The 26,853-nt window shown below is 45.3% G+C and overlaps 1 protein-coding gene across 4 annotated transcripts in view; it reads left to right on the top strand.

Moving 5' to 3' along the window:
* The window catches only part of PKLR (pyruvate kinase L/R), a 73,534-nt gene extending 47,880 nt beyond the window's left edge, over window positions 1-25,654 (top strand). For all 4 annotated transcript variants that reach the window (XM_086947400.1, XM_086947402.1, XM_086947401.1 and 1 more), the window contains exons 6-11: window positions 9,651-9,921; window positions 17,706-17,856; window positions 19,975-20,127; window positions 21,272-21,438; window positions 24,900-25,081; window positions 25,294-25,654. In XM_086947400.1, coding sequence (XP_086803526.1) covers window positions 9,651-9,921; window positions 17,706-17,856; window positions 19,975-20,127; window positions 21,272-21,438; window positions 24,900-25,081; window positions 25,294-25,400 — 1,031 coding nt within the window. In that variant the 3' untranslated portion in view covers window positions 25,401-25,654. The remainder of the gene's footprint in view (window positions 1-9,650; window positions 9,922-17,705; window positions 17,857-19,974; window positions 20,128-21,271; window positions 21,439-24,899; window positions 25,082-25,293) is intronic.
* Window positions 25,655-26,853: the final 1,199 nt, after the last annotated feature.

Below are 26,853 nucleotides of genomic sequence, written 5' to 3'. Positions count from 1 at the left end.
TAGATAATCAGTTAAGTCAATAATACAGGTGAAACACATAGTCGTAGAGTTCGAGCAGAATAATACAGATCGGTGTAGAGTCTTTACAGATCCACGTTACTAGGTCAAGTGTATTTGGCCATGAGAATAGCTTTTACTTCTTTCTTAAAGTGTGATGGAGGAGATGAGCCTGGTTTCAGGAGGGAGTGAGTTCCAGATCCTGGGTGCCATTCCTGAGAGAGCGTTTATAAGTTTTTTCCTTCCGGAATCTTCGAGGTTTTAGCAGAAGATTGTTTGTGCCTCTAGTGTTCCTAGAGCCGCCAGAGATTGACAGCTTCTGAGTGAGGTATCCGGGAGAGCTCAGGTGTACAGCCTTGTGTCATGCAGGCGATTTTCAGATGTATTCTGGCTTCAAAAGGCAGCCAGTTCAAGGATTTCAAGTCAGGGGAGATATGCGAGTGTTTTTTTTGACCCAGTGATGAGTCTCGCTGCAGCGTTTAGAGAAGCTTAGGGGTGCAGTAGTGGTTAACGGGAGACCGCAGAGGGCGATGCTGCCGTATTCAATTCGCGGGATTACTAGTACTTGTACTGCCGTTTGGAAGTCTTTGGCTGGTAGGAAAGGTTTAAGTTTCCTCAGGGTATTGATTTGGAAGTTAGCTCCCTTAGTAGCCTTGCTGATATGATGCTGCATGTTGAGATTGGAGTCGAGAGTTATGCCTAGGGATTTTGCTGAATCCACTATGGTGGGTTGGACATTGAGTGCAGTTAGCTGTTTAAGCCAGGTTTACGTGGTGGAGATCTTCGTGGGAGGTGAGATCAGAAGGAATTCTGTTTTCAGAGCATTGAATTTGAGATGATTATCAGCAAGCCAGGATTGGGTGCTTCTGATAGATGAGTTCAGGAGTAAGATGTCATTGGGGGATTGTAATTTGAGATCTAGTTGGGTGTCATCTGCGTACATGTGAAAAAGTACATTGGATGCTTGTAGCAAGGTGGTGAGAGGTTCCATAACTAGGTTGAACAAAGTTGGTGATGGGGAGGATCCTTGGGGGACGCCTAACGAAACGGGTATTGACGAGGACATCAGGTTGTTACTCTTGAATTTCTGCGACCTGTTGTGTAAAAAGGAGGTGAACCACTTGAGAACAGTCCCAGATAGACCCATTCTTGTGTTCAAAAGATCGAGTAAATTCTCATGTTTAACAGTGTCGAATGCTGAAGAGAGATCAAGAAGGATGAGGAGGCAGGTATCACCTTGATCTAGGATTTGAAGGGCGTCGTCCATTATGTGAGTCATTGCAGTTTCAGTACTGTGTCCTGCTCGGAAGCCTGATTGATGAGGGTTGAGGAGATCAAACTGATCAATGTTTCAAAGTCATAAAATGATCAAGCAGAAAGATACTGTGCCTTTTGCAGGAGTAGTGTGCACAGTAATGCACGTTTTGAAAACACCCCTTTTCAAAGTATGTGTTGTCATTCAGATGGCTATGGCCTCTCATGACACCGAAGTGAATGAAACACGTCTAAAACATTTCACCAAGGCAAAACCTTTAGTACCTATGTGTACTGTGCTTTATTTTTTTGATTTGGTAGGAGGGGAAGTCCCTTCTTGTTGACCACACAGCTATACAACAAAACCATAACTGTAGCACATGTGCTTGCCCTCGCAAGCACATATTAAATACACTTATGGCAGTAGTTTTTCAATAATGGGTGTAGGTCCACGCTTCGGACAAGTCAAACGGGGCCCACTTTATGCATTTCCCCTTAACTCACAGCAGGTTATGTTGTACAAGTTACACAGTGCACAGCAGCACGATGCAGTTACTCTGCTTTTGCACCCCACAAAGGCCAAGAGACGTTTTGTATTCATCAGTACGGGACCAGGTAGGAGGAATAAACATTAGATTATGGTTTGTCTTAATTTTTTGACAGTTCACTGGATACGTAAGTGACTGAGCACCCGCTACACCAAGTATCTGACGTGTGTTTAAGAGGAGCAGATTGTGTAAATGAAGCCACCGCTTTGGAAGGCCGCCCTTTGAAAGTAAGGTATGAAAGATGGGAAATAAGTCCACGGATTCTTCTCAATTCCTTCACTTCTACCATAGTAGAGTGGATTGCTTTAGATGCAAATACAGCATAGAAAGTCATAGCTGCTTGTTTTGTTACTGAGCAATTTAGACTTTAAAGTTGTTTTTTTTTATGCTGCGATCCTAGCTCCCTCACCCCCCAAGGGCTTCGGTTGACCTTGTGAACAATGCAGCCTGTTACATGAACGGCATCAGTATACGTTCAAAAGTTCAGGCTCTGTTCATAGACGGTTGATTTTGTCGAGAGGTGCAATCTGGAAGCAGGAGAAGCGAGTTGGAGAAGGGACAGGGCTTCACTTCGGGTCTACACAGCCGGTAAAGTGGATGGTGAGTCAGGGCACTCAGATCAGATTTGCTTGTAGGGTCACAATTCTAAACTTAAATCTGAAAATGATGTGGGCAATATTCTAGAAAGAGAAGACCCAACGTACACACGAAAACTTCAGAACAGTTTGTTTTTGTTTTCGCCATAACCATGCAATTAAAAGGTTTAGGCAGGTATAAGTGGCATCAGAATCTCTTCTACGAAAAGCACTTTTATTCAACAATGCATGTTTACCCCCTCCAGCCACCTTTTCTGTAAGATCAAGATATGCATCCAAATAGAAATACACCAGAGCCGTAATTAAATCTTTAGAACACATTTTTTTTTTGATTGTGTAAAATATTCCCCTGCATGATCCATATTCTCTATTATAATTTAGCCATTATAATTTTGCAGAAAAGGGCGGCATGTATGGATATAATAAGCATCAAAACTGATTGTAGCACAGTCAAGACGTGCTCAAGAGATGCTGGTTTTCTCAGAAAAAAAATACTGAGTAGTGATGATGGTTATTTCAAGGTAGCCGCCATCTACGTGGCAAAGCCCCAATACCACCATGCTCTGAGGCTCCCAAAACTGCGCCAGACTTTTTGCTGACTACTTTGGCAGTGATGCCATCCGGTGCAAATATATGCATTTCAATCTTGTATGATTATTTTTTCCTCTGATGAACATGACCAGATCCCGCGAAAACACCAAAGCTTGGCAATTTATGAGTGGATTTGGAAGCGGTGCTGGCTCTTGCAGACCACTGCACTGAACGACTGGCAGAAAAAGCTTTTTCAAGAAAAATAAAGAGGAAAATGTAAATCTGCTTCTTCAGCAGTTCTTTGACAGTTCGGACTGGACTGTTCCCATGGGGCACAGGGTCAAGACTGATTTGCATATGGCTGGGTTCAAACTGGAATGGCATGGTGAGCAAAAAAACGATGGATTTATGTCCAGATCTCTGTACTGGGGTGAATGTATGATATTATTCTGCATTCTGTTCATCAACTGTTGTTTTTGCCTCCGTTCTAATTTAGCCATTATAATTTCGCAGACAAGGCGGCACGTACCGATATAATAAGCATCAAAACTGCAATTATAGCACAGTCAAGACGTGCTCAAGAGTTGATGGTTTTCTCTGAGAAAAAAAAGACTGAGTAGTGTTGATGGTTATTTCAAGGCAGCCGCCATCTATGTGGCAAAGCCCCAATACCACCATGCTCTGAGGCTCCCAAAACGGCGCAAGACTTTTTGCTGACTACTTTGGCAGTGATGCCATCCGGTGCAAATATATGCATTTCAATCTTGTATAATTTTTACTCTGGTGAACATGACCAGATCCCGCGAAAAACTCCAAAGTTTGGCAATTTAAGAGTGGATTTGGAAGCGGAGCTAGCTCTTGCAGACCACTGCACTGAACGACTGGCAGAAAAAGCTTTTTCAAGAAAAATAAAGAGGGAAATGCAAATCGGTTTATTCAGCAGAACGATCTGATAGTACAAGCACATTGCCAGCATTACTGCCATCTCTACATACGAGTAAAGCAGGAATTTGCTGGAATAGGATGGCTAATACACCTCAACTTTAACTTATTACCTATCGAAGAAGTGCCTCACAGCGCGGCCGGGCTGAAAGTTGAAAGACGTGCTCTGTGGTGAGGGAGGTGGAGGGAGTTTAAGCGCGACCAAAACGGGTCGAGCGAGGGGGAAAGCCAGATGGCGCCTCTGCTCATAAGCGCATGTCCGCACACTTAACCATAAGCTCTAGGCCATGGTAGCATTTTCTAAAGCCCACTTACTAAAAGTCTTGCCAGAGCAACGCATGCGCTGGCTCAGGCGAGACCTAAAAAGGTGGTGGTTTCTGTTTATAATGAAACTATGAGATAAATAGTTTAGTTGATTGTGCAATGATTCACTGTACTCATAAAATGTAAAATAGTCCCCTAATGCATTGCAAAGCAAGCCCTCCGTAGGAGGTGAAATGGAATACCCAACAGCAAGAGCTAATAGAGTTTACTGCTCTGGGTGGAGCTAAAGACCACTCAGTATATTTTAAGAAGTTGTAACCCTGGGTAAGCCGACAATACGCTGTCAAGCCAGACTTAAAAAATGATCTGTGCATAAAAGTGAGATGGACTCTTTCTAAAACTATACATTATGATTAAAGGACATTTAGGTTGCTATTTGTACATTTCAAATATGTTTCAAACAATTTCAATAGTTCAATTAGTATTAATTTCATGGAGATTTTTCGTTGATCGCTGCATCAGTCCCAATGAGGGAGTAAGGCATCCGGGTGATCGGCCCTACGCGTGTCCTTCACTGACGCTTGGTCCAACTGTATGGATTTTAGTGATGTGTGTGGTTGTGTGGAGAACATGGAAATAAGGAAGGTCGCTCCAACACCTATATATTTGGATATCAGTCCACTAAGAGTGTTGTGGTTACTTGCCCTTTCCTAGCACCCTTCATGAAAATGCATTTTTAATTTTGCGCTTTTTGTCTTTTTTTATGCTCTATAAATGCATGGCCTTTTCCACCTTCCGGCAGCGCTCTGGACACAAATGCTGCAATACATTTTGTGAATTCTGCTCCCTCTGATGCTAGGACGCATCAAGTACTCTGTAATCTGCGGCCCTCCCTGTATAATTCGGAGATAGGTCAGTCCTTTTGGGGTTCGCTCGGATGCGGCTCGTAATTAAAATGGATGTTCTGGGATAGGGACGTAAGGTTAATCTTTTTCGAGAACAGAGATAGTGAGGAGCACTCTCTAAATCTTATTCCACTGGCAGGGAAGGTGATTGGTGACCTGCAGGTGACCACATCGATTATTTGATTTTGAGTGAATATATCAAATTGTATGTATAATAACACCACTTCCGCGGCCCAGTTATTTTTGCCCTTCTGCATACAAGTCCCGTCCACGTGGCATTCCTAGAAGCTATCTGCTTGTTCTCATCCGGAAAGAAAAGGGCATGGCGCAGATAACGCAGGACTTGAAAGGGGCGCTATCTGGTCAGCTTTGTGGCACATCTGAGGTGTTTGCAGGGGGGGCAGAGGCGCTGACGTGACGCAGGGCAGTGAGGGAGACGCTCCGATAAGAGGTACAGTACAGTGCCCTCATTTGTGGGACAGGGGCCCAGTCAAGCGCATGGTTGCTCGTGAGCCAAAGTGTGTACGCACATGCGTAGAAAAGTGCAAGGAACGCAAGAGCGTCGGGAACTTGCAACATTCTACTAGTGTATTTTCCAACGGTGGCAGTCTATAAAGTCATAATAATGCCACTGCTGTTACCATGAACAATAATGCTCTTGCTACAACTGATGCTACCATCGCTGCTACTACTACTATTAATAAACTCCTGCAATAATCATTATATGAGATACTAAATATTGAATTAACAGCTGCTGCTACTATTACATATTCTATCAGCATGTCCCACATCGGGTGTTCCTTTCTGATTTTCCTGTGAGCGGTTAGCTGGAGCCAAACAGGCTGATTACACCGGCCTCACCAGGGGTACTACATGTTTCACTAACTGCGTCTTTTATGCACTTTTATATAGCGTGAACTCGTCCCAAGGGGATTAGAGCGCTTTATATAAAAAGCACCTAAATTACTCCAGGTCAGGTCACTTTTTAGGCTAGGTGAAGGTAATTAATTTGCCCAGACCACACATGATGTTAAGCCGATGCAGGGACTTGTACCTGGTTACCCAGTTCCAAAGTCGGCAGCTCTGACCGGGACGTCCCATCCTGCCCTCAGGGGTATGCCACAAGTATATATTGGTTTCATTGCATTGTGCCTAGTGTTTAACCCACGCAACGATGCCCAGGCGTGTTAAGCCACGCACAAATATTTTTATGTGACAAGGGAAAAGAGTTCGGGATAGACCCCATCCATGGAAAATCCTCTGTAGCCACTGACTGGGCAAAGGCCCTTAAACACTCACATTTCAGAGATGTTTACTTTGTGGTTTATCACGAAGTATCTGGAAAGACTGAGGATGGGTGGATGTTTTAACATGTTTCTCAGGCTAGCCTTTTCTTCTGTTGAATGTTTTATTCCTGGGCTCCTCTCTGACTGTGTTGGAGCTGCATGAAACCAAGCCACTGGCAATTCAGATGATAGCAGATACAAAAAGAAAACATTCATCCAGCTGAAAAACCGTCCCAGTGGGCCATTTTTAACTTGCGTACAGCCCTTCGCATTTCATGCTTCGAGTCCGTCAGAAGAGAGCTCTGCACGAGACCCCCTCATGAAACATTCGTCCTTTTCAGGGCAGCATTGTGCACCCTGTGTCTCGGGCACGTGCACCCAATACAGGCGCTTTGTTTTGATTGGTTCTCATTACTGAAACAATGAGAGGACAACACAAGTGCATATGTTGTCTTTTCCTTCGAAATCTATAATGGGGTTCCCCCTTTGCTCAGCTTCCATTCTTTACCTGGTGCTTCGACACAATGATACAACACATCCGCCCCAGGAGCTTGAAACAACTGCCACAATATACACGTTTGAAACTAATAAAATGCGTGCTTCACCATATTAAAACAACTATTGTCCAAAATGTCTGCAAAGAATTCTGGGGAGGTCACAAGCATATCTCGCTGCTGTAGGCCAGGTCCTTCTTCTACCACTGTATTGTTGTTTCAATGGAACATCGAATATTTCATTCCTTCGTCCCAGAGGCCGAAAGGTGTCTCAATGTTTATTGAACATCGTTGAGGGATATTCTCTTTGGTTAACAGTGAAATTAAATAAAGTGGCACGGCCTTTAGGTCATGGCATTGTCAATCTGAATGTTTGCTTAAAATTAATAAATATATCAGTGAACACCCATCACTAAAGTTTGCATACTCTTAGATTTTGCTTGTAGCCTGATTAAGAATCACCCTTCCACATTCGTGATAAACGTTTGCACTGTTATGCGTGCACTGCGTGGATTCGATTTGACCAGCGCAGTTTCCCGTCAACAATATCTAAAACCTACAGAAATACAAAGCATTGTGGTCATCTGGTAGTGTGTGTTCTCCCTGTCTCCATTGAAAATGTATATATTTTTTATTTTTCTCGTGGAGATTGTTCTCAAGCAGGGAGCTGGTTTTGAGTTCTATCCAATCTAAAGTATATTTTATTTGTTTTCACCACTTGAAACTGTATATCTTCTAATCTGATTCCCTTCCATGGAACTGCATATTTTCTACCGGAACACCAGATAAATGTCTTTTTACACGTACCTAATAAACGCAGTTTGTGATTTTGTTTCATGAGGGAGGCAGGTGTTTGTGTCTTTCTTGGAGGAGGAGAAATGCTTTACTTATTTCGAATACAATACAGCCCCAGTGCCTTTTTTGTGGACGCTAAAAACGTGGCTCCACATTTTCAGAGCACTCGTCTTGTTCCATCAATGGGGAATGGGTGGTGTGCACATTCCACTCAGTGGTGCTTCAGACACTTAATGCAAGCGAATAAAATTACTGCATCCCCTGTTGGTTAACAATACACAGCCTACAGGGATGTGCATTGAACCCCTCACACTTCTGTGCCCTGTACACTGCACCAGAAACAGACACATCACTGACAAACCCGCCTGAATCCACTGTGTACCCCTCAAACCCAGCTGCCCATGAACCCTGGAAATGTGTTCATATTTCTTTTAATGCGTTTGTTGCCTTTCTGCATGAAGACTAGAAATAATACGGTCCTTGGAATGGGGTTCCTTGCCAAGGAACAGCCTGGAGTTCAGCAAGGGAGCAGTGATGGAAAGCCAACTGCTGACTTGATCAGGCCACTGTTTCCCCATCTGCCCCCCTCGGCAGAAACCATCACGGTAAGAGCAGAACCCTGCCTTCCGCCAGCGGGGACATATACCGACTTTTAATCGTCCATACTTTAATTATGTTTCAGGAAAAAGGTAAGATCTCCAATCTCTTATGCCTCCATACAAGAAATGGGTCATTTTTCACCAGCTGTAAATTGCAGGAGTGCACCGGGTAGCTTGGCACAGCCCCCCGCTTAAAGGAGATGAGGAAAAAAAATATTTACTGATTCATGCTATTAAAGGTTGTCCGTGTTCTGGACCTCTCGCTGACCCTGTCTACCGCCTGGGTCTTAATGCGTTCCCAATGATATAATGGAGAACATTATTAAACATTACGGTATGTGGTGTTAAACAGGAGGCGCGGCCATAGCAGGGCCCCCACTGACTAGTTTTGCCGGTGTCCACACCTGCGAATGCCTCCATGTCTGAAGTGCCCGTCCCCTTCTTTAAATGCTTTCAATACAATCACCTCCTTCGGGGCTATAAAATGGACAAGGAATGTTTAACAATATTACACAAAATGAATGGGGCCATGGAGAGCACGTGGTAGCTAATTTTTTAAGTGTCACACAATGAGAAAAACAAGCGTGCGCGCCTCGCGTGGCAGCAGGGGGAGGAGGGGGCCTGCAGCAGTTTCCCTTGCGGGAGCGAGCAACAACCATAATTTCTAACATATGGCGCCGCTGCTCGCTCCAGCAAGGGAATTGCCAAACGTGCACGCGTAGCCATTGGAAGCAATGCAGCGCATGCACGTGTTTGCCTGAAAGTGTAGCAATGGCTAAAAGTATTTTTCCTAAGCAGCGCATACGCGCTGCGTAGGCGAGACCTAATGAAAAAGGACTACAAATAAAATCTGAGAATTCCAGACCCAGCCACTAGGTGGCGGAATAATGCACAGCATTTGAATACAGAAAATTCTTCAAGCTGCAAAACTACACCTACATGTTAGTAACCATTTCATTGTAACTGATGTTTTATATTATATTACTCCTTTTACTGGCCTCGTAAAGATGGTAGGTTAAGTCAGCCTTGCCACGATTCTTAACCTGTCCCTGCAGAATACGGCTTGTTTTGAGGATGAGCCTACAACTGAGTGGTCGTTTTGGCCAGTGGTACATACAGACTATTTCAATACAGCTGTGTTTCACGATATTTCGTAATATTAAATTGACTTTGTATAGAGATAGCTAATAGGATACAACAGCCAATTATGTGACCTCTTTAGCTTACCACAAAGTATTTGCATGTTTCTTGGTATTTGTTTTGCACAACAGTTATTCTGCATAGCGATTGATGTCCATTCTATTTTTGTCACTGTGTGATGCTCGAAGGTTACATTGGAAAGCCCTCTCTGAAGAAATCATTTTGGATTGTATTTATTTAAAGTTTTTTTTTTGTGTCTTGAACCTCAATACACTCCATACATTTTCCTATTCTTTTAGGTCGCAATTACTGCTTGACCGAGGTGGAGAATGGTGGGGTACTGTGCAGCAGGAAGGGGGTGAACCTGCCTGGTGCTGAGGTGGACCTCCCAGCTCTTTCTGAACGGGACATCACAGATCTTCATTTTGGCCTTGAACAGGGGGTGGATATGGTCTTTGCATCCTTCATTCGCAAAGCACAGGATGTCTTGTCAATCAGGAAAGTGCTTGGTGAGCAGGGCAAGAACATCAGGATCATTAGCAAGATTGAGAACCACGAGGGAGTGAAAAAGTAAGAAGACTACAGGTCTTGTCTTTGCATCTCCAGTTTAATGTCTCCTTCTCCATCCAGTGTTATGTATTTACCAAATGTGGTGTATTCTTTCGCTCCCCTGTGCGGTCTCTTCTCTCACCGCTCTATTGACAATTACTTTAAAATGTGGCATCATTAAGTCCTTCTCTTCAATTGTGGGGTCTCCATCAGACTGTGTCCTTCCCCACCGCCATGCTATGGTTCCTTCCCTGCCTGACGCACGTTGCCCTTGTCTTCCCAGCGTGTAGTTTTTGCACCCACGCCCCCAGACTGATTCTCCTAATTCCTCACTCCTCTCTCGACCCCAATGTTGTCTTTCCCATGCCAGCCTGGCAGCAGTCCTTCACAGCATGCAAACATTACTTTAAAAAAAAGATATCTTTGTTTTTTTTTTATATAAACAATATCATACATAGAGGAGGTAGAGTTCTGCAAACATCCTGGAAGTATACTAGCGTTTCCATGTATACATTTGCACAGTATAAAAATTGGTCCGCTCTGGCTCAGTTGACCGGTTAACCCCTTCGATGCTGGTGACGGAACCATTCGGTCATCAGTCACGGTTGAGCTGTGCTGATGACGGGATGGTTCCGTCACGACCACACCCTGTTCTGCATTGTCCAGCACAGGGGGAAAATTCAAGCAGCAGCGATGTGGATAAGGGAAATCATTGTTACAATATTAATACGCAGTAGTTCTCTTGTGATTTGTCAGCAGCAGATGTAAGTACATTAGAATGACTGTATAGGAGTCTAATCCTATCCCAATGTAGTTGTTTGTTCATGTTCGAGGCATGTGGGCTGCTAAATTCATATTTTAGCATTAGATCGCCACCTAGTGTTGGGTCCGGATGATCGCACATTGTTGTCCTGGAAGAGTCTTCGAAGTATCCTGAGATGGGTGGCTCCTCCCCTGGACTACAGTGCGCATGGGCATCGGCTCCATCCCCAGATTGTTTTTTTCCGCCATTGGGTTCGGATGCGGTCTCGACGTCTCTCCGTCGGAACCGAAAAAACATCATTTCTAAAGGCCAAAAGGCTTTGGGTTCTTTACGTCGGTATTGTTTGCGTACGGTCTCGAGTTCTTCCGTCTCTCGGAGCCGGAATCAGCGGAGTTTTTCCAACTCTTTGGACATCGAGGCCTTCTCATCGCGACTCGACACCAAGTTCCCAACATGGAGCGGAGTCCGTTTAAGCTGTGTCCGCTCTGTGGGTCCAAATACCCACATATAGACGTGCACCCGGTCTGTAATAAATGCCTTTCGCCAGACCATGACGAAGGAAGTTGCAGGGCCTGTGCGAGTTTCAGGTCGAAGAAGACTCTCACGATTCGGCGCGCGGTGCGCCTGGTGGCCAAGCAGACGGCCCCGGATCCAGAAAACATCTTCGACGACCAAGAAGAGGAGGACCAGAGCCATCATCTTCAAATCTCCCCGCCTGAGACGGAGGTCGAGGCTGATCCGGAATATGACGACGACGGGGTCGTGGATCAAGGCCTTGAATACGTCGACGAGGTAGGGGACGACAATATGGTTTATGGGGCCGCGGAAGATAGCTCAGGGGACGAGCTATGCCCCGAAGTTGACGAACATCAAGAAAGGGTCGCGGGATCGCCTGTCGGCCTTACCCAAGACCCTGTAGCGCAAGCCTCGGCCCCGCCTGCTGGCCCGGCCACGGACATACTTGCTGCGCCGAGGGAATCGAAACCGAAACTGAAAGAAGCGGTCTCGACTACACCTAAAATGGCCGACCCGAAACTGAAAGCGAAAGTTAAGGACTCAATCGTCCCTAAGATGGCGGTCGTTACAGCAAAGTCGAGTAAACCGGCAGCCTCATCGACTCCGTCGACCTCCGGTCCGCAGAAGTCGAAGAAACACGGCGATTCCACAGGGTCGAAATCGGCGCCGGAGGAGAGATCCTCTAAAAAGGGTGGCACGCACAAGACAAGAAAGCCAGCCAAAGCAAGCGACGCAGCCCCGGCTCCAACAGGAACATCGGCGCATCGCTCCAAAGACTCGAGGTCGGCGCCGTCCATCCCTCCAAAAGACCAACGGAACGTCGCATCCGAAGGCAAGGCCACCTCGTCGGTGCCAAAGACATCGGTCACCGACACATCTCTCGTTGCTCCTTCACTACAAAGAATTAGGGAGAAGGCTTTTTCTTCGTCGGCGCCAACGCCATCGACGCAAAAGGAGGCAGACGTCCCGGTCAAGCCCGCAAGTAAACTCCTCTTCCTTCTACCACCAAAAGTGGCGCCGAAGGCTTTTTCATCGAAATCGACGCCAAAGAAGTCGGAATCTTCTTCGGCAGGGGCATCTTCAGGTCATGTGCACGACCAAGAAGAGGATTCGGAGTGCTTCATAGATGCGGACACGGGGAAGTTAACCCTTTACAAAAGGAAAATCACTTCGCAGCCGGTGGAATCCTATGTCATCCCCCTAAAGAAGAAGAAGTACCAACATGACGCCTCAGGCCTCATGGAACCTATCCAGCCTCCTCCAAGAAGAAGCCCAACACCGTCTCCAGACCACTCTGAAAGTGAGGGCTATGCTGAAGATGAACAATATACATTCCCAGTCAATGAACCTGAGGCACAGCCAGATTCATATGATGTCATTGGGGACCAAGGCACCCAAGATATGGGACAAGACCCACAGACTTTTGGTACACGTGCATCACCTACAGAGGATTCTGCAGGTTTTCATGCACTCATTGAGAGGGCAGCTGCTAACCATGATGTGGACATGCATGCTGACCCAGTGGAGGAAGACTTTCTGTTCGACACTTTTTCGGTTTCGGAAAAAACTGTCAAGACACTGCCCATGCTTAAAGGGGTCCTCAAGCATGCTGCGGACATCTTTAAGGAACCTACCAGGGCAAGGGTGGTCAACCCACGTATTGAAAAAAAGTACAGACCGGCGCCTGCGGACCCTGCGTACATTCGAGGACAGCTGCCGCTTGACTCCCTGGTGGTCGCAAACGCAAGAAAAAGGGCCAACTCCCAATCAACGGGTGAAGCTCCTCCCCCGGATAAGGAGTCCAAAGTGCTAGAGGCAGGAGGCAAAAGAGTGGCTGCACAGGCTGCCAATTTCTGGCGTATTGCAAATACACAGGCACTACTGGCACGTTATGATAGATCACATTACGACACACTAGAGCAGATTGTCGAACACCTGCCTCCACAGTTTCAAGAGGGCACCAAAATGATTATTCGAGAAGGACAACTAATCTCCAACGCGGCCATAAAGTGTGCACTTGATGTCGCGGACACGGCCGCTAGGGCCATTAATACCAGTGTGATGCTCAGAAGACAGGCGTGGCTCCGCATATCGGGGTTCAAACCTGACATTCAAACAACCATACTTAATCAACCAGTCAATCCGGAGAGACTGTTTGGTCCAGATGTTGACACCACCCTGGAAAAAATTAAAAAGATACTGAAACTGCTAAATCTATGGGGGCCCTGCAATCACAGCAGTTTCGTGGCAATAATTTTCGTCGCTCAGGTGCACGTGGAATCACCAGAGGACAGATGGGTCACCAATCACAGTTCCCTAGAGGTGGAGCACAATCCTCGTACCCCAAACAAAACAAGAGGGGCTACAGGGGAAACAGCAACAAGGGACGCGGCAAAGGAGGCAACAATTCACGCTCCTCTGCCCCAAGCAGCCAGTGACTCTCTGTCACTGCCCCCCGACCACTTAACACCTGTCGGGGGGAGAATACAGCAGTTCCTGCCCGTCTGGATCAACATCACCACAGACAGGTGGGTGCGACAGCTTATCCAGTACGGTTATTGTCTAGAGTTAAAATCCACTCCACCCAACATTCCACCAAGGCAAAGGCCTATGTCCGCAGAGCACTTGCACTTATTGCAGCAGGAAGTGTTGGTGATGCTGCAAAAAGGAGCAATCGAGCTCGTGCCAGTGGGGGAGGAAGGCACAGGGGTCTATTCCCTGTACTTCCTCATTCCAAAGAAGGATGGATCTCTCAGACCAATTCTGGATCTCCGTCCCCTCAATCTGTACATACTGTCAGAGCATTTCCACATGCTTACACTCCAACAGATTCTTCCTATGTTAAACAAAGGAGACTTTTTAGCAACCTTAGATCTCAAGGATGCTTATTTCCACATTCCGTTACACCCGTCCCACAGGAAGTACCTCAGGTTCACTATCCAGGGCACGCATTATCAGTTCAAAGTCCTACCCTTCGGAGTCACAACTGCCCCAAGGGTGTTTACCAAGTGTCTGGCGACAGTGGCGGCGCACCTCAGGAGGCAGAACATCCATGTCTATCCCTACCTCGACGACTGGCTCGTTCAAGCCAGGTCGGAACAGCAGTGCGCCGCGGACATGTCGACTACCATTCATCTCCTTCACGACCTGGGTTTCTCGTTGAATTACCCGAAGTCACACCTTCAGCCGGCACATGTCCGGCAGTTTCTGGGTGCGTCAATCAATACCCTGACGGCCAAGGCGCAACCAAACCAGGTCAGGATAGATGGCATTCAGTCTCTAATCCAAAAATTCAGGCCGGGACAATCACTGCCAGCAAGAGTGTTCATGCAGTTGATAGGCATGATGGCCTCATGCATCTTCATAGTCCCGCACGCACGGTTGCATATGCGCCCGCTCCAGGAGTGCTTAGCAACTCAGTGGACACAGGCTCAGGGACAATTAACAGACCTAGTGTTGGTTACCAGTCGGGCATACAACTCTCTGCATTGGTGGACTCCACACAACCTTTGCAAGGGCCGACTGTTCCAGGAGCCAGTGCCACAGGTTATCCTGACAACGGACGCATCTCTCCAGGGATGGGGAGCTCATCTGCTCACTTACACAGTGCAGGGACTATGGACGACGCAGCAACAGAAGATGCACATCAACTATCTAGAACTGATGGCGATCTTCATGGCGCTCAAGTCCTTCATTGTACATCTGTGCAACAAGGTGGTGTTAGTCCGGACGGACAACATGACCGCGATGTACTACATCCAAAAGCAGGGGGGCACCCACTCACCACAGCTGTCTCACCTGGCTCAGAGCATGTGGAAGTGGGCCATTCAGAGGAACATCTTCCTCATGGCAGAACACCTCCCAGGGAAGGACAATCAGATGGCGGATCTGCTCAGCAGATACAGCCATCAAATGCACGAGTGGGAGATACATCCATCGGTACTCCAGCCGTACTTCCAAAGGTGGGGTCGTCCAGACATAGACCTGTTCGCCACAAGGGAGAACACAAAATGCCAAAGCTTCGCCGCCAGGTTCCCACACCCCCAATCGCAGGGCAATGCGATATGGATGAACTGGTCAGGCAAATTTGCTTACGCTTTTCCCCCGACACCTCTGATACCACTGGTGGCGAGAAAACTACGGCAACACTCGATGACACTTATCCTAGTTGCTCCAACGTGGGCGCGCCAAGCCTGGTACACCACGTTCCTCGAACTCTCAGTGGTGCCGCATCAAAGACTGCGCCTCACGCCCAGACTTCTGACGCAGAACCATGGAGAAATTCAGCATCCAGATCCGCAACAGCTCAACCTGGCGATCTGGCTCCTGAAGTCTTAGAGTTTGGATACCTCAACCTACCTCCTGAATGCATGAACATCATCAAGGAGGCGAGGAAGCCATCAACCAGAGCATGCTATGCCGCAAAGTGGAAGCGTTTTGTCATTTACTGTGCGGACAATGACATAAACCCGCTTGATGCATCTATCCCTAACATCATTTGCTATCTGTTACACCTTTATAAGTGCAAACTAGCGTTCACTTCTATTCGGATACACCTATCCGCCATCGCAGCTTACCTTCAAAACAGGCAGCATCTCTCAGTCTTCAGGGTGCCTGCCATTAAAGCGTTTCTTGAAGGTCTGAAACGAGTCATTCCCCCAAGAACACCGCCAGCTCCGGTGTGGAACCTCAATGTGGTCCTCACCAGACTGATGGGACCACCATTTGAGCCGCTGCACTCGTGTGAACTGCAATTCCTGTCGTGGAAAGTTGCTTTCCTAATTGCGATTACGTCACTAAGGCGGGTTAGTGAGCTACAAGCGCTCACAATACAGGAGCCTTTCATTCAAATTCATCCAAATAGGGTAGTGCTACGTACTAACCCCAAGTTCCTTCCAAAGGTGGTGTCACATTTTCATCTCAACCAAACTATCGATTTGCCGGCATTCTTCCAGAACCCACAGACAGTGGCAGAAAGAATGCTCCATACGTTAGACGTACGGAGGGCATTAATGTACTACATAGACAGGACACAACACTTTAGGAAGACGAAACAACTCTTTGTTGCCTTCTCACCACAACACAAAGGCAACCCGATTTCCAAAGCGGGAATAGCCAGATGGATTGTTAAGTGCATTCAAATCTGTTATCAAAAAGCCAAGCGCACTTTAACAATACCCCCAAAGGCACACTCCACACGCAAGTTGGGGGCATCCATGGCTTTCCTAGGAAACATTCCTCTAGAGGACATTTGCAGAGCAGCCACGTGGGTTACACCACATACCTTTACAAAACACTACTGTGTTGATGTACATTCCAAACAGCAAGCGGCTGTGGGGCAGGCTGTTCTCAAAACACTTTTTCAGGTTTCTACAGCTGGCACGGGCAACCGCCGCTAATGGAGGGACTGCTATGTATTCTATGCTAAGATATGAATTTAGCAGCCCACATGCCTCGAACTGAATATGCTACTTACCAGTATGCATCTGTTCTTGGCATGTAGGGCTGCTAACATTCATATCGCCCACCCTCCTCCCCGGTGCCCGTCGCAGCTGCAGATATACTATTGTATTCAATCATTAGCATGGACATCCTCTGCCACAATGGCGAAAAACAATCTGGGGATGGAGCCGATGCCCATGCGCACTGTAGTCCAGGGGAGGAGCCACCCATCTCAGGATACTTCGAAGACTCTTCCAGGACAACAATGTGCGATCATCCGGACCCAACACTAGGTGGCGATCTAATGCTAAGATATGAATGTTAGCAGCCCTACATGCCAAGAACAGATGCATACTGGTAAGTAGCATATTCATTACCCATCTGCCGTTTCCTCTTCCTTTCTAGCATCATTGTCCGTGCCATGAATGCTTGATGCAGATGTAACACAATAGTCAACCACTCACTTATTTTTGTAATTGTCTCCACATAGAATGCTTTAGACTTCTCCCCTCTACATGGAACAGATCTATAAAAAGGACCTATTTACTTATTTCTCCCTCCAGACCATTCTTTGTAAAGCAATTCCCCATGACCTTTATTATGTCACTTTCTAATCGTTCTCCGGAAGTTTATTTCTCCATAAAGCAGTGTAAATGTTACATTTCCTCACACTTGTGTAAATGGATCCCTCTTCATAGATATCCTTAGACACTTATTTAATGAGTTGCATTGACTCCTAGTTCTCAAAGCCTCTGTAGATGACATTTTCTTTAAAGACCACGCTCTCCTTCATGCCACATTCCCCTCTGTATCTCGTGCTGGATCTTAATAAAGAGAAATGTGTACCTGTCAAATGTTTCCATTGATGCCGCTTTATTTGAATCTTTATCCATATACCCCTCTACTGGTACGCCAACACTGATTTGTGTTGTTATTGAACTCTGTGTGGAGGTGTACTTTTGCTATAGGTGTCCCCTTCAAAGATCTAAATGCACACTCTCTCAATAGGCATCTTTCTTGTAAATTTAATTTGCTAGACCCCTCTAGCCTTAAATTACCTTATTTTCTTTTCTGTCCTCCACAGGTTTGATGAGATTCTGGAAGCCAGCGATGGTATCATGGTGGCCCGTGGCGATCTAGGCATTGAAATACCAGCCGAAAAGGTCTTCCTGGCTCAGAAGATGATGATTGGCCGATGCAATCGGGCTGGGAAGCCAGTCATCTGTGCCACCCAGGTTTGTTCCAAGGAGTCTAGTTTGGCAGGTCCCTTGTAATAGTCCACAGAGTTTTGCTTCTGAATTGATTGTCCGATTACCTTTAGTCTCAGAACTCATCCAGCAGTGGCTTGTTGGTGCAGGAAGTTCAAATACTATTTTCTAGTGCCGCAAGATTCTCTGGAGTTCCATGTTTCAATGGCCCTAGTTCAGAATGTGGAACCTGCCTACGGACTCCAACTCATCCTAGGTTTATTCAGGAATATACCCATGGGAATGTAAGTTTAGAACTGGTTTGCTGATCTCTCCCATAGAAATTGGGTGTGACGGTTCTGGATGTAGGTTATTACAGCCAACCTATGAAAGCTTGGGGGAAATGTTGACTGCAACACTTGCCTGTTGTAGTTACACTGTTGCAGACTGAAATTTGTGGACTGATGCTCTCGTCCCACTTTTTGTCAATTCTCAAATAGCTAGCATGGCTTCTATCTTTGGATAAGAAATGTCCTTAATCTTGGTAGTTTTATTCTTCTTTTTAGTTTAAGTAAATAGCAAGGGATCTTCATGCAAAGTTGGTGAAGCTAGTGTACTTTGATTTGAACAGTATCTGGCTTACACCCACTGCTGCTGAGACTGTAAGCATACTTTTCAAGAACTTGTATTTTTAAAGCGGATGTCTTTGAACATTCTCCGCTATTTTTACAGCTTGTAGATGTTTGTTTTCAAATCTTTTTCTTAAACACTTCTTTGAATGTGTTATCTGCTCTGCAAGGTTAAATAATTCGTTTTTGGTCCGTGATATTAAAATCACTTGTGGCAAGGAACTAGAAGCTTGCTGTAACAAGTTGACTGAAGGTTTTTGTGTATATAGATAATATCTGAAAGTAGATGGTTTGTGTGTAGGGCATGCTGGTTGGTCTTATGTATGTGGACATAGAGTTTGAGATACTTTTACTTCGAGGTACTTGATAGTTAAAAATGCCTAAAGCCAGCTATTTCAAACATTTGCCTTCCAGTGTGGTTTTACTGTGTTGCATGTCATTTGTATAGCTCCTAATCTCAGGAGAACTTTGTGACAGATTTTCTCATACTTGACTACCACGGAAGATACTGAATGGAAAATAATGTTGTCCATGAACTCTACGGGTATCCTATATTTTGAACAGCTTGTGATTATCTGTCAGCATTCACCCATAACTTACTGAAGAAGTTAATAGGTTTAGGCGGCCCCTTCTACCTGTCGGTGACTTAAAGTTGGTGGGATGAAGTATACAGACACTGCTTTATGCAGTTCAAACCTGGTCAAAACCAACACACACTGTACATTATAGACAACCTTTGCCACATTCACCCAGTACATCTTTGTTCATCCTTGTTTGAACAGCAACCTTCCATAATCCACAGTAACACCAGGCACCATCAAACCAACTTCAACCACAAATGATCACACTTGGGCAACACACACTCAAAGCAGAATCCCTCTAATAGTGCAGAATCTGGCACCAAGCCATCTAGTTGGCAAAGTGCTGCCACAACAGCGTTCACAGGCGCTACAAATAAATATCATAGAAACACAGGGATAAAATTAGATTAAAAATACCTTCTCATGCTCCCAACATTGCAATATGGGTTGAGAGGTTTGTATACAATACACTATGCTCTGACTGATGAAAAGGACTCTTGATTCCTCCAAACCTCTATATAGAGTTGGAGTAAAAGTAAAAAGTACTCTGCACAAAACGCAACTAAGATATATTCCTAGATTGAGCACGCTCTACTTTTAGAAACACCATTGTCAAACCTTTTGACTTTTAATACTTTATAAACTCTGACTTGGTCACAACAAACACCAAAAATACAAGACTCTATCAAACGATTGTTCCACGTCTTATTGATGGCCTTACCAGAACCACATGATCAGCCTATAATTGTGGAAGTTGCAAATTCATATTGTCATAGAAAACAAAATGAATGTGGAAAAATACCAGTGAACAAAAAATAAATACAAATGCAGATGAGTAAAACATATATACAGAGGGGAATATTAAAGCATAAAAGTTTCTTGCTTGGGCTGAAGTAGTCTAGAAGTTGGTTGATCTGCAATCACCCCTTAAGTACACATTTCAAACTCTTTTTCAGATGTTGGAAAGTATGATCAAGAAACCTCGCCCGACACGTGCGGAGAGCAGCGATGTGGCCAATGCGGTTCTGGATGGTGCCGACTGTATCATGCTCTCCGGAGAGACCGCCAAGGGATTGTATCCAGTGGAGGCTGTCTGCATGCAACATGCGGTAGGTACTACCTACAATTACTTCAAAGAGATTCCGTCATGTGCCACAGGATGAAGCAGCGGGGTAAGCAAAGTTGAAGGAAGGTTCATATGGAAGTGGGGTAACTAGATCGGGTAGAGGGTTAACACTACTACAAATGTGTCATCTTACTATTCTAGATGTGAATACTGGTAGCACAGCCAAACCTCTTGAGAGCCCTGTAGGAGCAGCGCAAGCAAATAAAAGGCAGTGTATTTAAACTGGATTGACACAGTTTGCTTGGCTGAAGAGGAGGGACTTCAGACATTAAAGGGAATTTCTGAAGTCTTTGTAGAGACTTGGAGGCGGCAGCAATTTTGCAAGCGTGGGGCACATTTTCCATCATCAGACTTTGGGCCCAGAGCAGGAGACAAATGGAGAAAAGAAGGAAGAAAAAAAATGGTAGACTGTGACCGCAAGAAAGCGGGAGGTAAACAAAATGACATCGGAATTGCAGGGTGGTGGAAATAAGGGACATGAGGTGGAGTCATGACTAGGGAGCCTTATCTTTCTCATCAACAGCTTAATAAATAAAGTCTAGAATGCCTTGGTATTTGGTTACTGCAGCATTTAACCTCATCAGCTGTGGGCTCGTAAGATATATAATTTGGGAAGTTACACTTTTTTATTTATATTAAAAGGAAGCAGTGGGAAGATGTTGCATCTTATTGTACCTCGCACCAGGCTGTTTTGGCAGCAATAAGAGGCAATTCTGAAGGCTGAGCTTTTGTGCCTTGGTAGATGGTGTAGGATCACTCTGATGTTGATAATCCCTGTTTCGTTTACAGCAGAGTGACAGCAAGTGCTGTGCAATTGCCACCACTGTCACATGCATCTTTTACAACATTAAATATAGAACAATAATATATGCGAACAGGTCCTGCGTGTGATGCAGCAGGCGCGTGTCAGTTGAGTAGGGATAATGAATATTGCCACTGAAAGACAATTATGGATGTTTAGAACATGAAAAACCAGAGGTGGGGACTAGCCAGTCTCTTGACTTAGCCCTACTGAAAGGCCAGTTGATGGAATTCAGTTTCCTTATTACAGCTTGCATCAAGGGATGACCCGGAACGGCCACTGTAGTCTGTTGCAGTCCCTCAACATATCTTTCCCTCCTTCGCAGATCGCCAGAGAGGCAGAGGCGGCAATTTATAACCACCAGCTGTTTGAGGAGCTACGACGCGTCACCCCGCTCACCCAGGACCCAACTGAAGTTGCGGCCATTGGCGCCGTGGAGGCTTCCTTCAAGTGTTGTGCTGGTGCAATCATTGTGCTGACCACCTCTGGCAGGTAAATGGGGTGGTTTGTATTGCACAGAATGTGCCAGTGGGGTATCCAATTGAAAGTGACCTTTGGGATGAGCGAAGTCTCGTTGGCTGGTGCCCCTGCAGTATTCCAGGTTCACAGGCATCCTTTTGTTTCCTAGTCCATGGCCTCCTTGGTTGTTCGGAGACCACTAAACCATATAAATGTACCCCGTAAAGTTAACCATAAATATTTCCTTCCTCCCTGTAGTATTCATCTTTCTCTAAAAAATTGTTTACCGTATTTCAATGATTTGTCAAGTATGTGATGACCTGCTTAGAAATACCATGTTTGAGGAGCATGTCCCTTCTCTGCTCCCTGAAAAGACTGTGCCCTCCACCATTTTGTAGCTTAGCATTTTGACCGTATGACCCTGACATTAAGATTGTGGCATCCACATTTTTTGATCTGGCCTGGTGATACCTAATCTTATGCTTCATGTTTTGCAAACATTGCTAATAAAAATAGATATATACAGGACTTTCACTTAGCCCTTTTCATCCATTGGTCTGTTGGCTTGCCACCCTCCTTTTGCTTTAACCCTCCGCAACATACAGCTTGAGGCAACGGGTCAGGCCACTTCATCAGTTTGCTGTTCTGCACTGAGACACTGTATTTTTCAGATTATATGTGCACAGCCGCCTAAATGGATGCCACTTTTCGCCAATGTGGCTGAGCCACACCATTATATTTCTCGTCATTTGTTTGCATACTGTATGTTTTGCTGAAAATATTTTTAAGGTGGCATGTTTGCCCAGACCTATTCTCTTTGACAATGTTGCTTGTTCTTTGTTTTGGGTCTCGAGTCTGCTTACTCGAATCTCTCAGAAGAGACTGGGAACCCATGATAATGCTGTAGTGAGTATGCTTATTGAGAAAGGGTACTCTGTTCTCTGTGAAGATGTGGTTCCTTTGAATTCTCCATGCTCATGTAAAAATAGATTTACAAATACACTTTAAAAGTGTGTAAAAGTCCACAATAGATTATGGTTAAACAGTAGTTTACTAGCTAGGTGCTTTCAACTACCTTGAGAGAACTGTAATGTAGTCTAGCCGAAGATGCTCTAGCGTGAAAGGGATGGGCTAACCGGTTTGAGTAGCGAAACCCATTTGATTTTTTTTTTTATGGTTTCTTTTACACCAGAGTATTATTTTAAACTAGACTGTGAAACTCCTGCAACTTCACATTTTTTTCACCAAACACCTGGGAACTTGAATCTTTAATTCCTACTCTGTCCATATAGGATTGATAGTTAGGGCGGTTTTTCCCTAGCTGGTCCGTTGTTCGTAATTTTGATTTCCTACTCTGTATTGCAGTATAACCTACTGTTTTGTGCTTTTTCATGTTATGGAATGTAAACTGCAGGTCACTAGCTAGGGGGAGCGACTGGCTCTTTTCAATTTTTAGTGGTTTTTTTTGGGTAAATTGAATTAGTCTTGGTTAAATCATGTTTATAAGGTAATATTTATCACTTAGGTTTTCTCATGGAGGAACAGGTTTGCATCAAGTTAAATGTCATTGCTTTATAAAGTCAGAGTTAAAATGGGGCACAACGCGTATTCCATTTTAGGAATGTTAACACTGCACCTCCTGTAGTTCCGATAATTATTTTTGTAGATAGTTGTCGTACCATGACCCCCAGAAGATTTCGGAAAGGGGTTTCAACTGTTGTATTCCTTTCTCTGAACTAGAGTGACCACCTTACCGCTGCGTGATCACCTACACGGTTTCTTGGAGTTTTCATCTCACAACCAAAGGAATTCTGGGTGCTGTGTTGCCTTGGTTGCTTCCATGGAGTTAATTCGACTCGCACACCTGATATCAATGACTCATTTGTGAAAAGCACAGGAATAGAAACCATGTGGATGATAACATGATTGTCACCATAGTCCAACTAGATCTGTTAATATGATCGAAAATGAGATGAAAGATCACAAAGACCTTAAACTTGGGTGGCATCGGGGTTGTATATAGCCGGTCGCTGTGTACTAAATATAGATGACCAGACATTGGTACAGTTCCACTGAAACAAAATTCTAGTTGTTTGAATGTCATAACATTTCAGATTTTTGTTGGCCACATTAGATAATTAGATGATGCCCAGACATTTCTTCTAGGAAGAAGTTTGTGCCTTAAAGCTGTTAGTCATATAACTGTCCATTTACCATAAGCAGTCTCAAAACATTACCAAACGGTTAGAAGGGATTTTTGTTTTGACATTATTTCAAGCAGTGGTCTTCACTAGTTTTGTTAAAATTGCTACCATTTGGTGCAATGGAAAAAATTGTGAATGTGTGCCGGTCATCGCAAATCCACATCAACAGCCGCCTGAGTGGGGAAAATCTCTTCTTGTGTTTTCGCCATCTTTCAGTCCAGGGATGCCCCACGTTGGTCCGTTTGTCTATATACACCAAGCTCCTGGGTTCACCGCCAACGGTGCAACGAACGTCCAATAATATCACATGTGCTTAAGTGTATCTCTGCAGATATCTCAAAAATCTGAAATGGCTCTGGCCCTTCAGGGTCTGTATTGGGCATACCGGAGCATAACTTCTTTTATTCATTTGCTGATTACATAGTCCCATCAAAGTGAAGGGTTGAATCATTATTTTGATTATCTTTCATAGTTCTAGATACTTTGCATGTAGCAAATGACAAACCTCCTCTTTAATCCAATACAATCGGCTTCTGCCTCCTCTACATAGCTGTTTTACAGTAAGCCCATCTATAAGTAGAAATAGATAAGACTACTCAAATCTTGATTCAGTGTTTCTCCCTTTTTGTAGTCATCTGTCCCCCAGAAGCATGAGATTAGGGTCACAAAGAAGACAAAGCATGTCCTCAAACCTCATGGCTTCATAGTTTCCATATTGAATAGAGTTCATCCTTTCATTTTTTTTTTCTCTTACCCATTCCACAAACTACTCCTTTGTTTGTACTACATGCATTATGTGGTCAGTGAAAAAACCCTGCTTTGTTCTTTCTTGTCAGACTTTTCCAAGAAGATGTATCTGCTTAATATTTGGCTTATCTCAAAATGTATTCAGGCTTTCCATTAAACTGCACCAAACCTCTTGATCATAAAACTTTATCTGGATATAAGATTCAGTCCGTGCTGGCAGCCAAGCGCATGGCCCTGTCAATGATGGTCCGTGTTGGTTTATGGTAATAGTGTCCTATCACTGGTGTTAACGTTGCAACGCTTATGAGAAGTAGTTTCATTGAGCAGTGGTGTTTCAGGCGAGACGTGTCCTAAAACCATTTTAAACTGAAAATGTGTGGCTCCCAAATGCATTAGAGGGCATTTCTGGAACTGGTCACAGGATGAGTGAGAGCTGCCCCCTCTAGGCAGAGGGGGTGGTCCTGTAGGAAAGAAACCATGTTGTGCCCCTGTTTACACTAATCAAACTTGAATCTACACATTTCCTATTTGCTCTTCCTGCAGATCAGCGCAGCTGCTCTCCCGTTACCGACCACGGGCGCCCATCATTGCTGTTACTCGCAACGCCCAGGTAGCCCGCATTGCTCACCTGAGCAGGGGGGTGTTCCCTGTCCTCTACCCAGAGCCCCAGCTGGAGGTGTGGGCTGATGATGTGGACCGCAGAACTCAGTTCGGTATTGAGATCGGTGAGTAATGGCCCCTAAAATTGGTCGGGGGAGGGCTCTAAGTGGGTTGGCTTCCTGCTGTAAAAAAGAGTCATTTCACTGGACGTAGCAACATATTTCTTGACATGACCTGTGACCATTCATGACTGTTCAGCGAATGGGCGCTGCCACAAATTAGTTAAACAGGACCAAGCAGCCTTTATTTGCAGTGCTAATACTCTCCTCTTCCACAGGTAAAGTGCGAGGATTCCTGCACACGGAGGACATTGTTATTATTCTGACTGGCTGGAGGCCGGGAGCTGGATTCACCAACATCATGCAAGTGGTTAAGGTGCCCTAGGAGTTGGTGGAGCTTACCGTGGGTTCCTTTCACAGCTACATTTGCAGACCCCCCCTACTTTGTGTCACCCCCTGCATAGGAATTGGGCATCCAGCAACACGCCTATAGTGCACGCATTCCTGATTCACCAATACTGTTCCAGGAGGCTTCTGGAAGCCCTTATGCTGTAATGCCTGACTAACACTTTTTTCACTTCTGTTACTTGTGCCTAAGCTTGGTGTCACTTTGAAAAATAAAAACATTCCATATAAAAATGGCGCTTTCTCTATTTATGGGGTGAGGGGTGGGAAATGCCATTACATTTGCCTCTATGAAAACTTAAAGCTTGATGCAAGAGGCAGATGAACATGTCTGCTCTCTTTGGGCTGCTCAAAGTCTTCTTGTTGCATTTTTTTCTCTATCCCATGGACTACATTGTTGGTGAAGGACCTACCCATCGCCTTCAATCAAAATTATTTTCTATATAATTTGTGCCATTGGGATTACAGTTGCACAAGTTGTCCATCTACTAGCAGCGTTGTGGTCCTCTACCCAGGCCCCCACCTCTGCATTGTGAAGATCTTTGGCTATCCTGACCACATCCACTGCACTTCCATATCCAGAGGGATGCCCCTGTACCTCACGTTGACTATTTATCTCACTGTAGAGATCCCGATTTGTCTCTTTGTGACTTGCCTTAAAGCGCTAAGTAATGCAAGCCATTGCGTTCCTGCAGCTCAGAGCAATAAAGAAAGTTACTGTTCTGATTGAAAGTAACCTGGAAGGGTCTGTGTCACAGGATAGAGCCGTCCCTTCTGGATATTAGGAGACCTCACTTGCAGAAAGACTCTGGGCTGAAGCCAGTTGTCCTTTTACTGAACCTGTTGGGTCACCTTTGACACTGGACAGTCATCTTCTCCCATAGAGCCTGAGGAGGGTTGAGTGCAGTGGAAGCACTAGGCTCATGTGAAAAGTAGGGCTGGGCGTAGTAGCGCTTCGCGAAGTGCACTTCGCACTACGCGAGCGACGCGTAGCACTATGCGAACTGCGTAGTAGCCTGCTCGCACTGTGCAAGATGCTGTTTTTAATGATTGCACAGTGCCGGATGCTTGTCCGCACTGTGCAATCATTGAAAACGGCATCTTGCACAGTGCGAGCTGTAGCACAAGCTTTCTCAATGCGCACTGGTAGTTTCTCATCGCGAGCATACACGATCACTTGCAATGATAAACCTGACCACCCCGCGTTGTGAATCTTGCCGGGAGGTTTATTTTCCACGCTCTCGATCAGCAACTTCATGTTGCTGATTGCGAACGAGGAGAAAGTCTCGCCGGCATGTCATTTTACTTGCTCGCGGTCGCCAACTTGACGTTGAGGACTGTGAGCAAGCAAAAAATGACTGCTGCACTAAGCTAGGCTTCGAGTGTTTGCACTGTGCTACTTGCAGTTCGCGTAGTGCGAAGTAGCGCAAACT

The sequence above is a fragment of the Lissotriton vulgaris genome, chromosome 12 (genome assembly GCF_964263255.1).
Source record: "Lissotriton vulgaris chromosome 12, aLisVul1.2, whole genome shotgun sequence".
Classification (NCBI taxonomy): domain Eukaryota; kingdom Metazoa; phylum Chordata; class Amphibia; order Caudata; family Salamandridae; genus Lissotriton; species Lissotriton vulgaris.
This window is presented reverse-complemented; position numbering and strand designations above follow the sequence as displayed.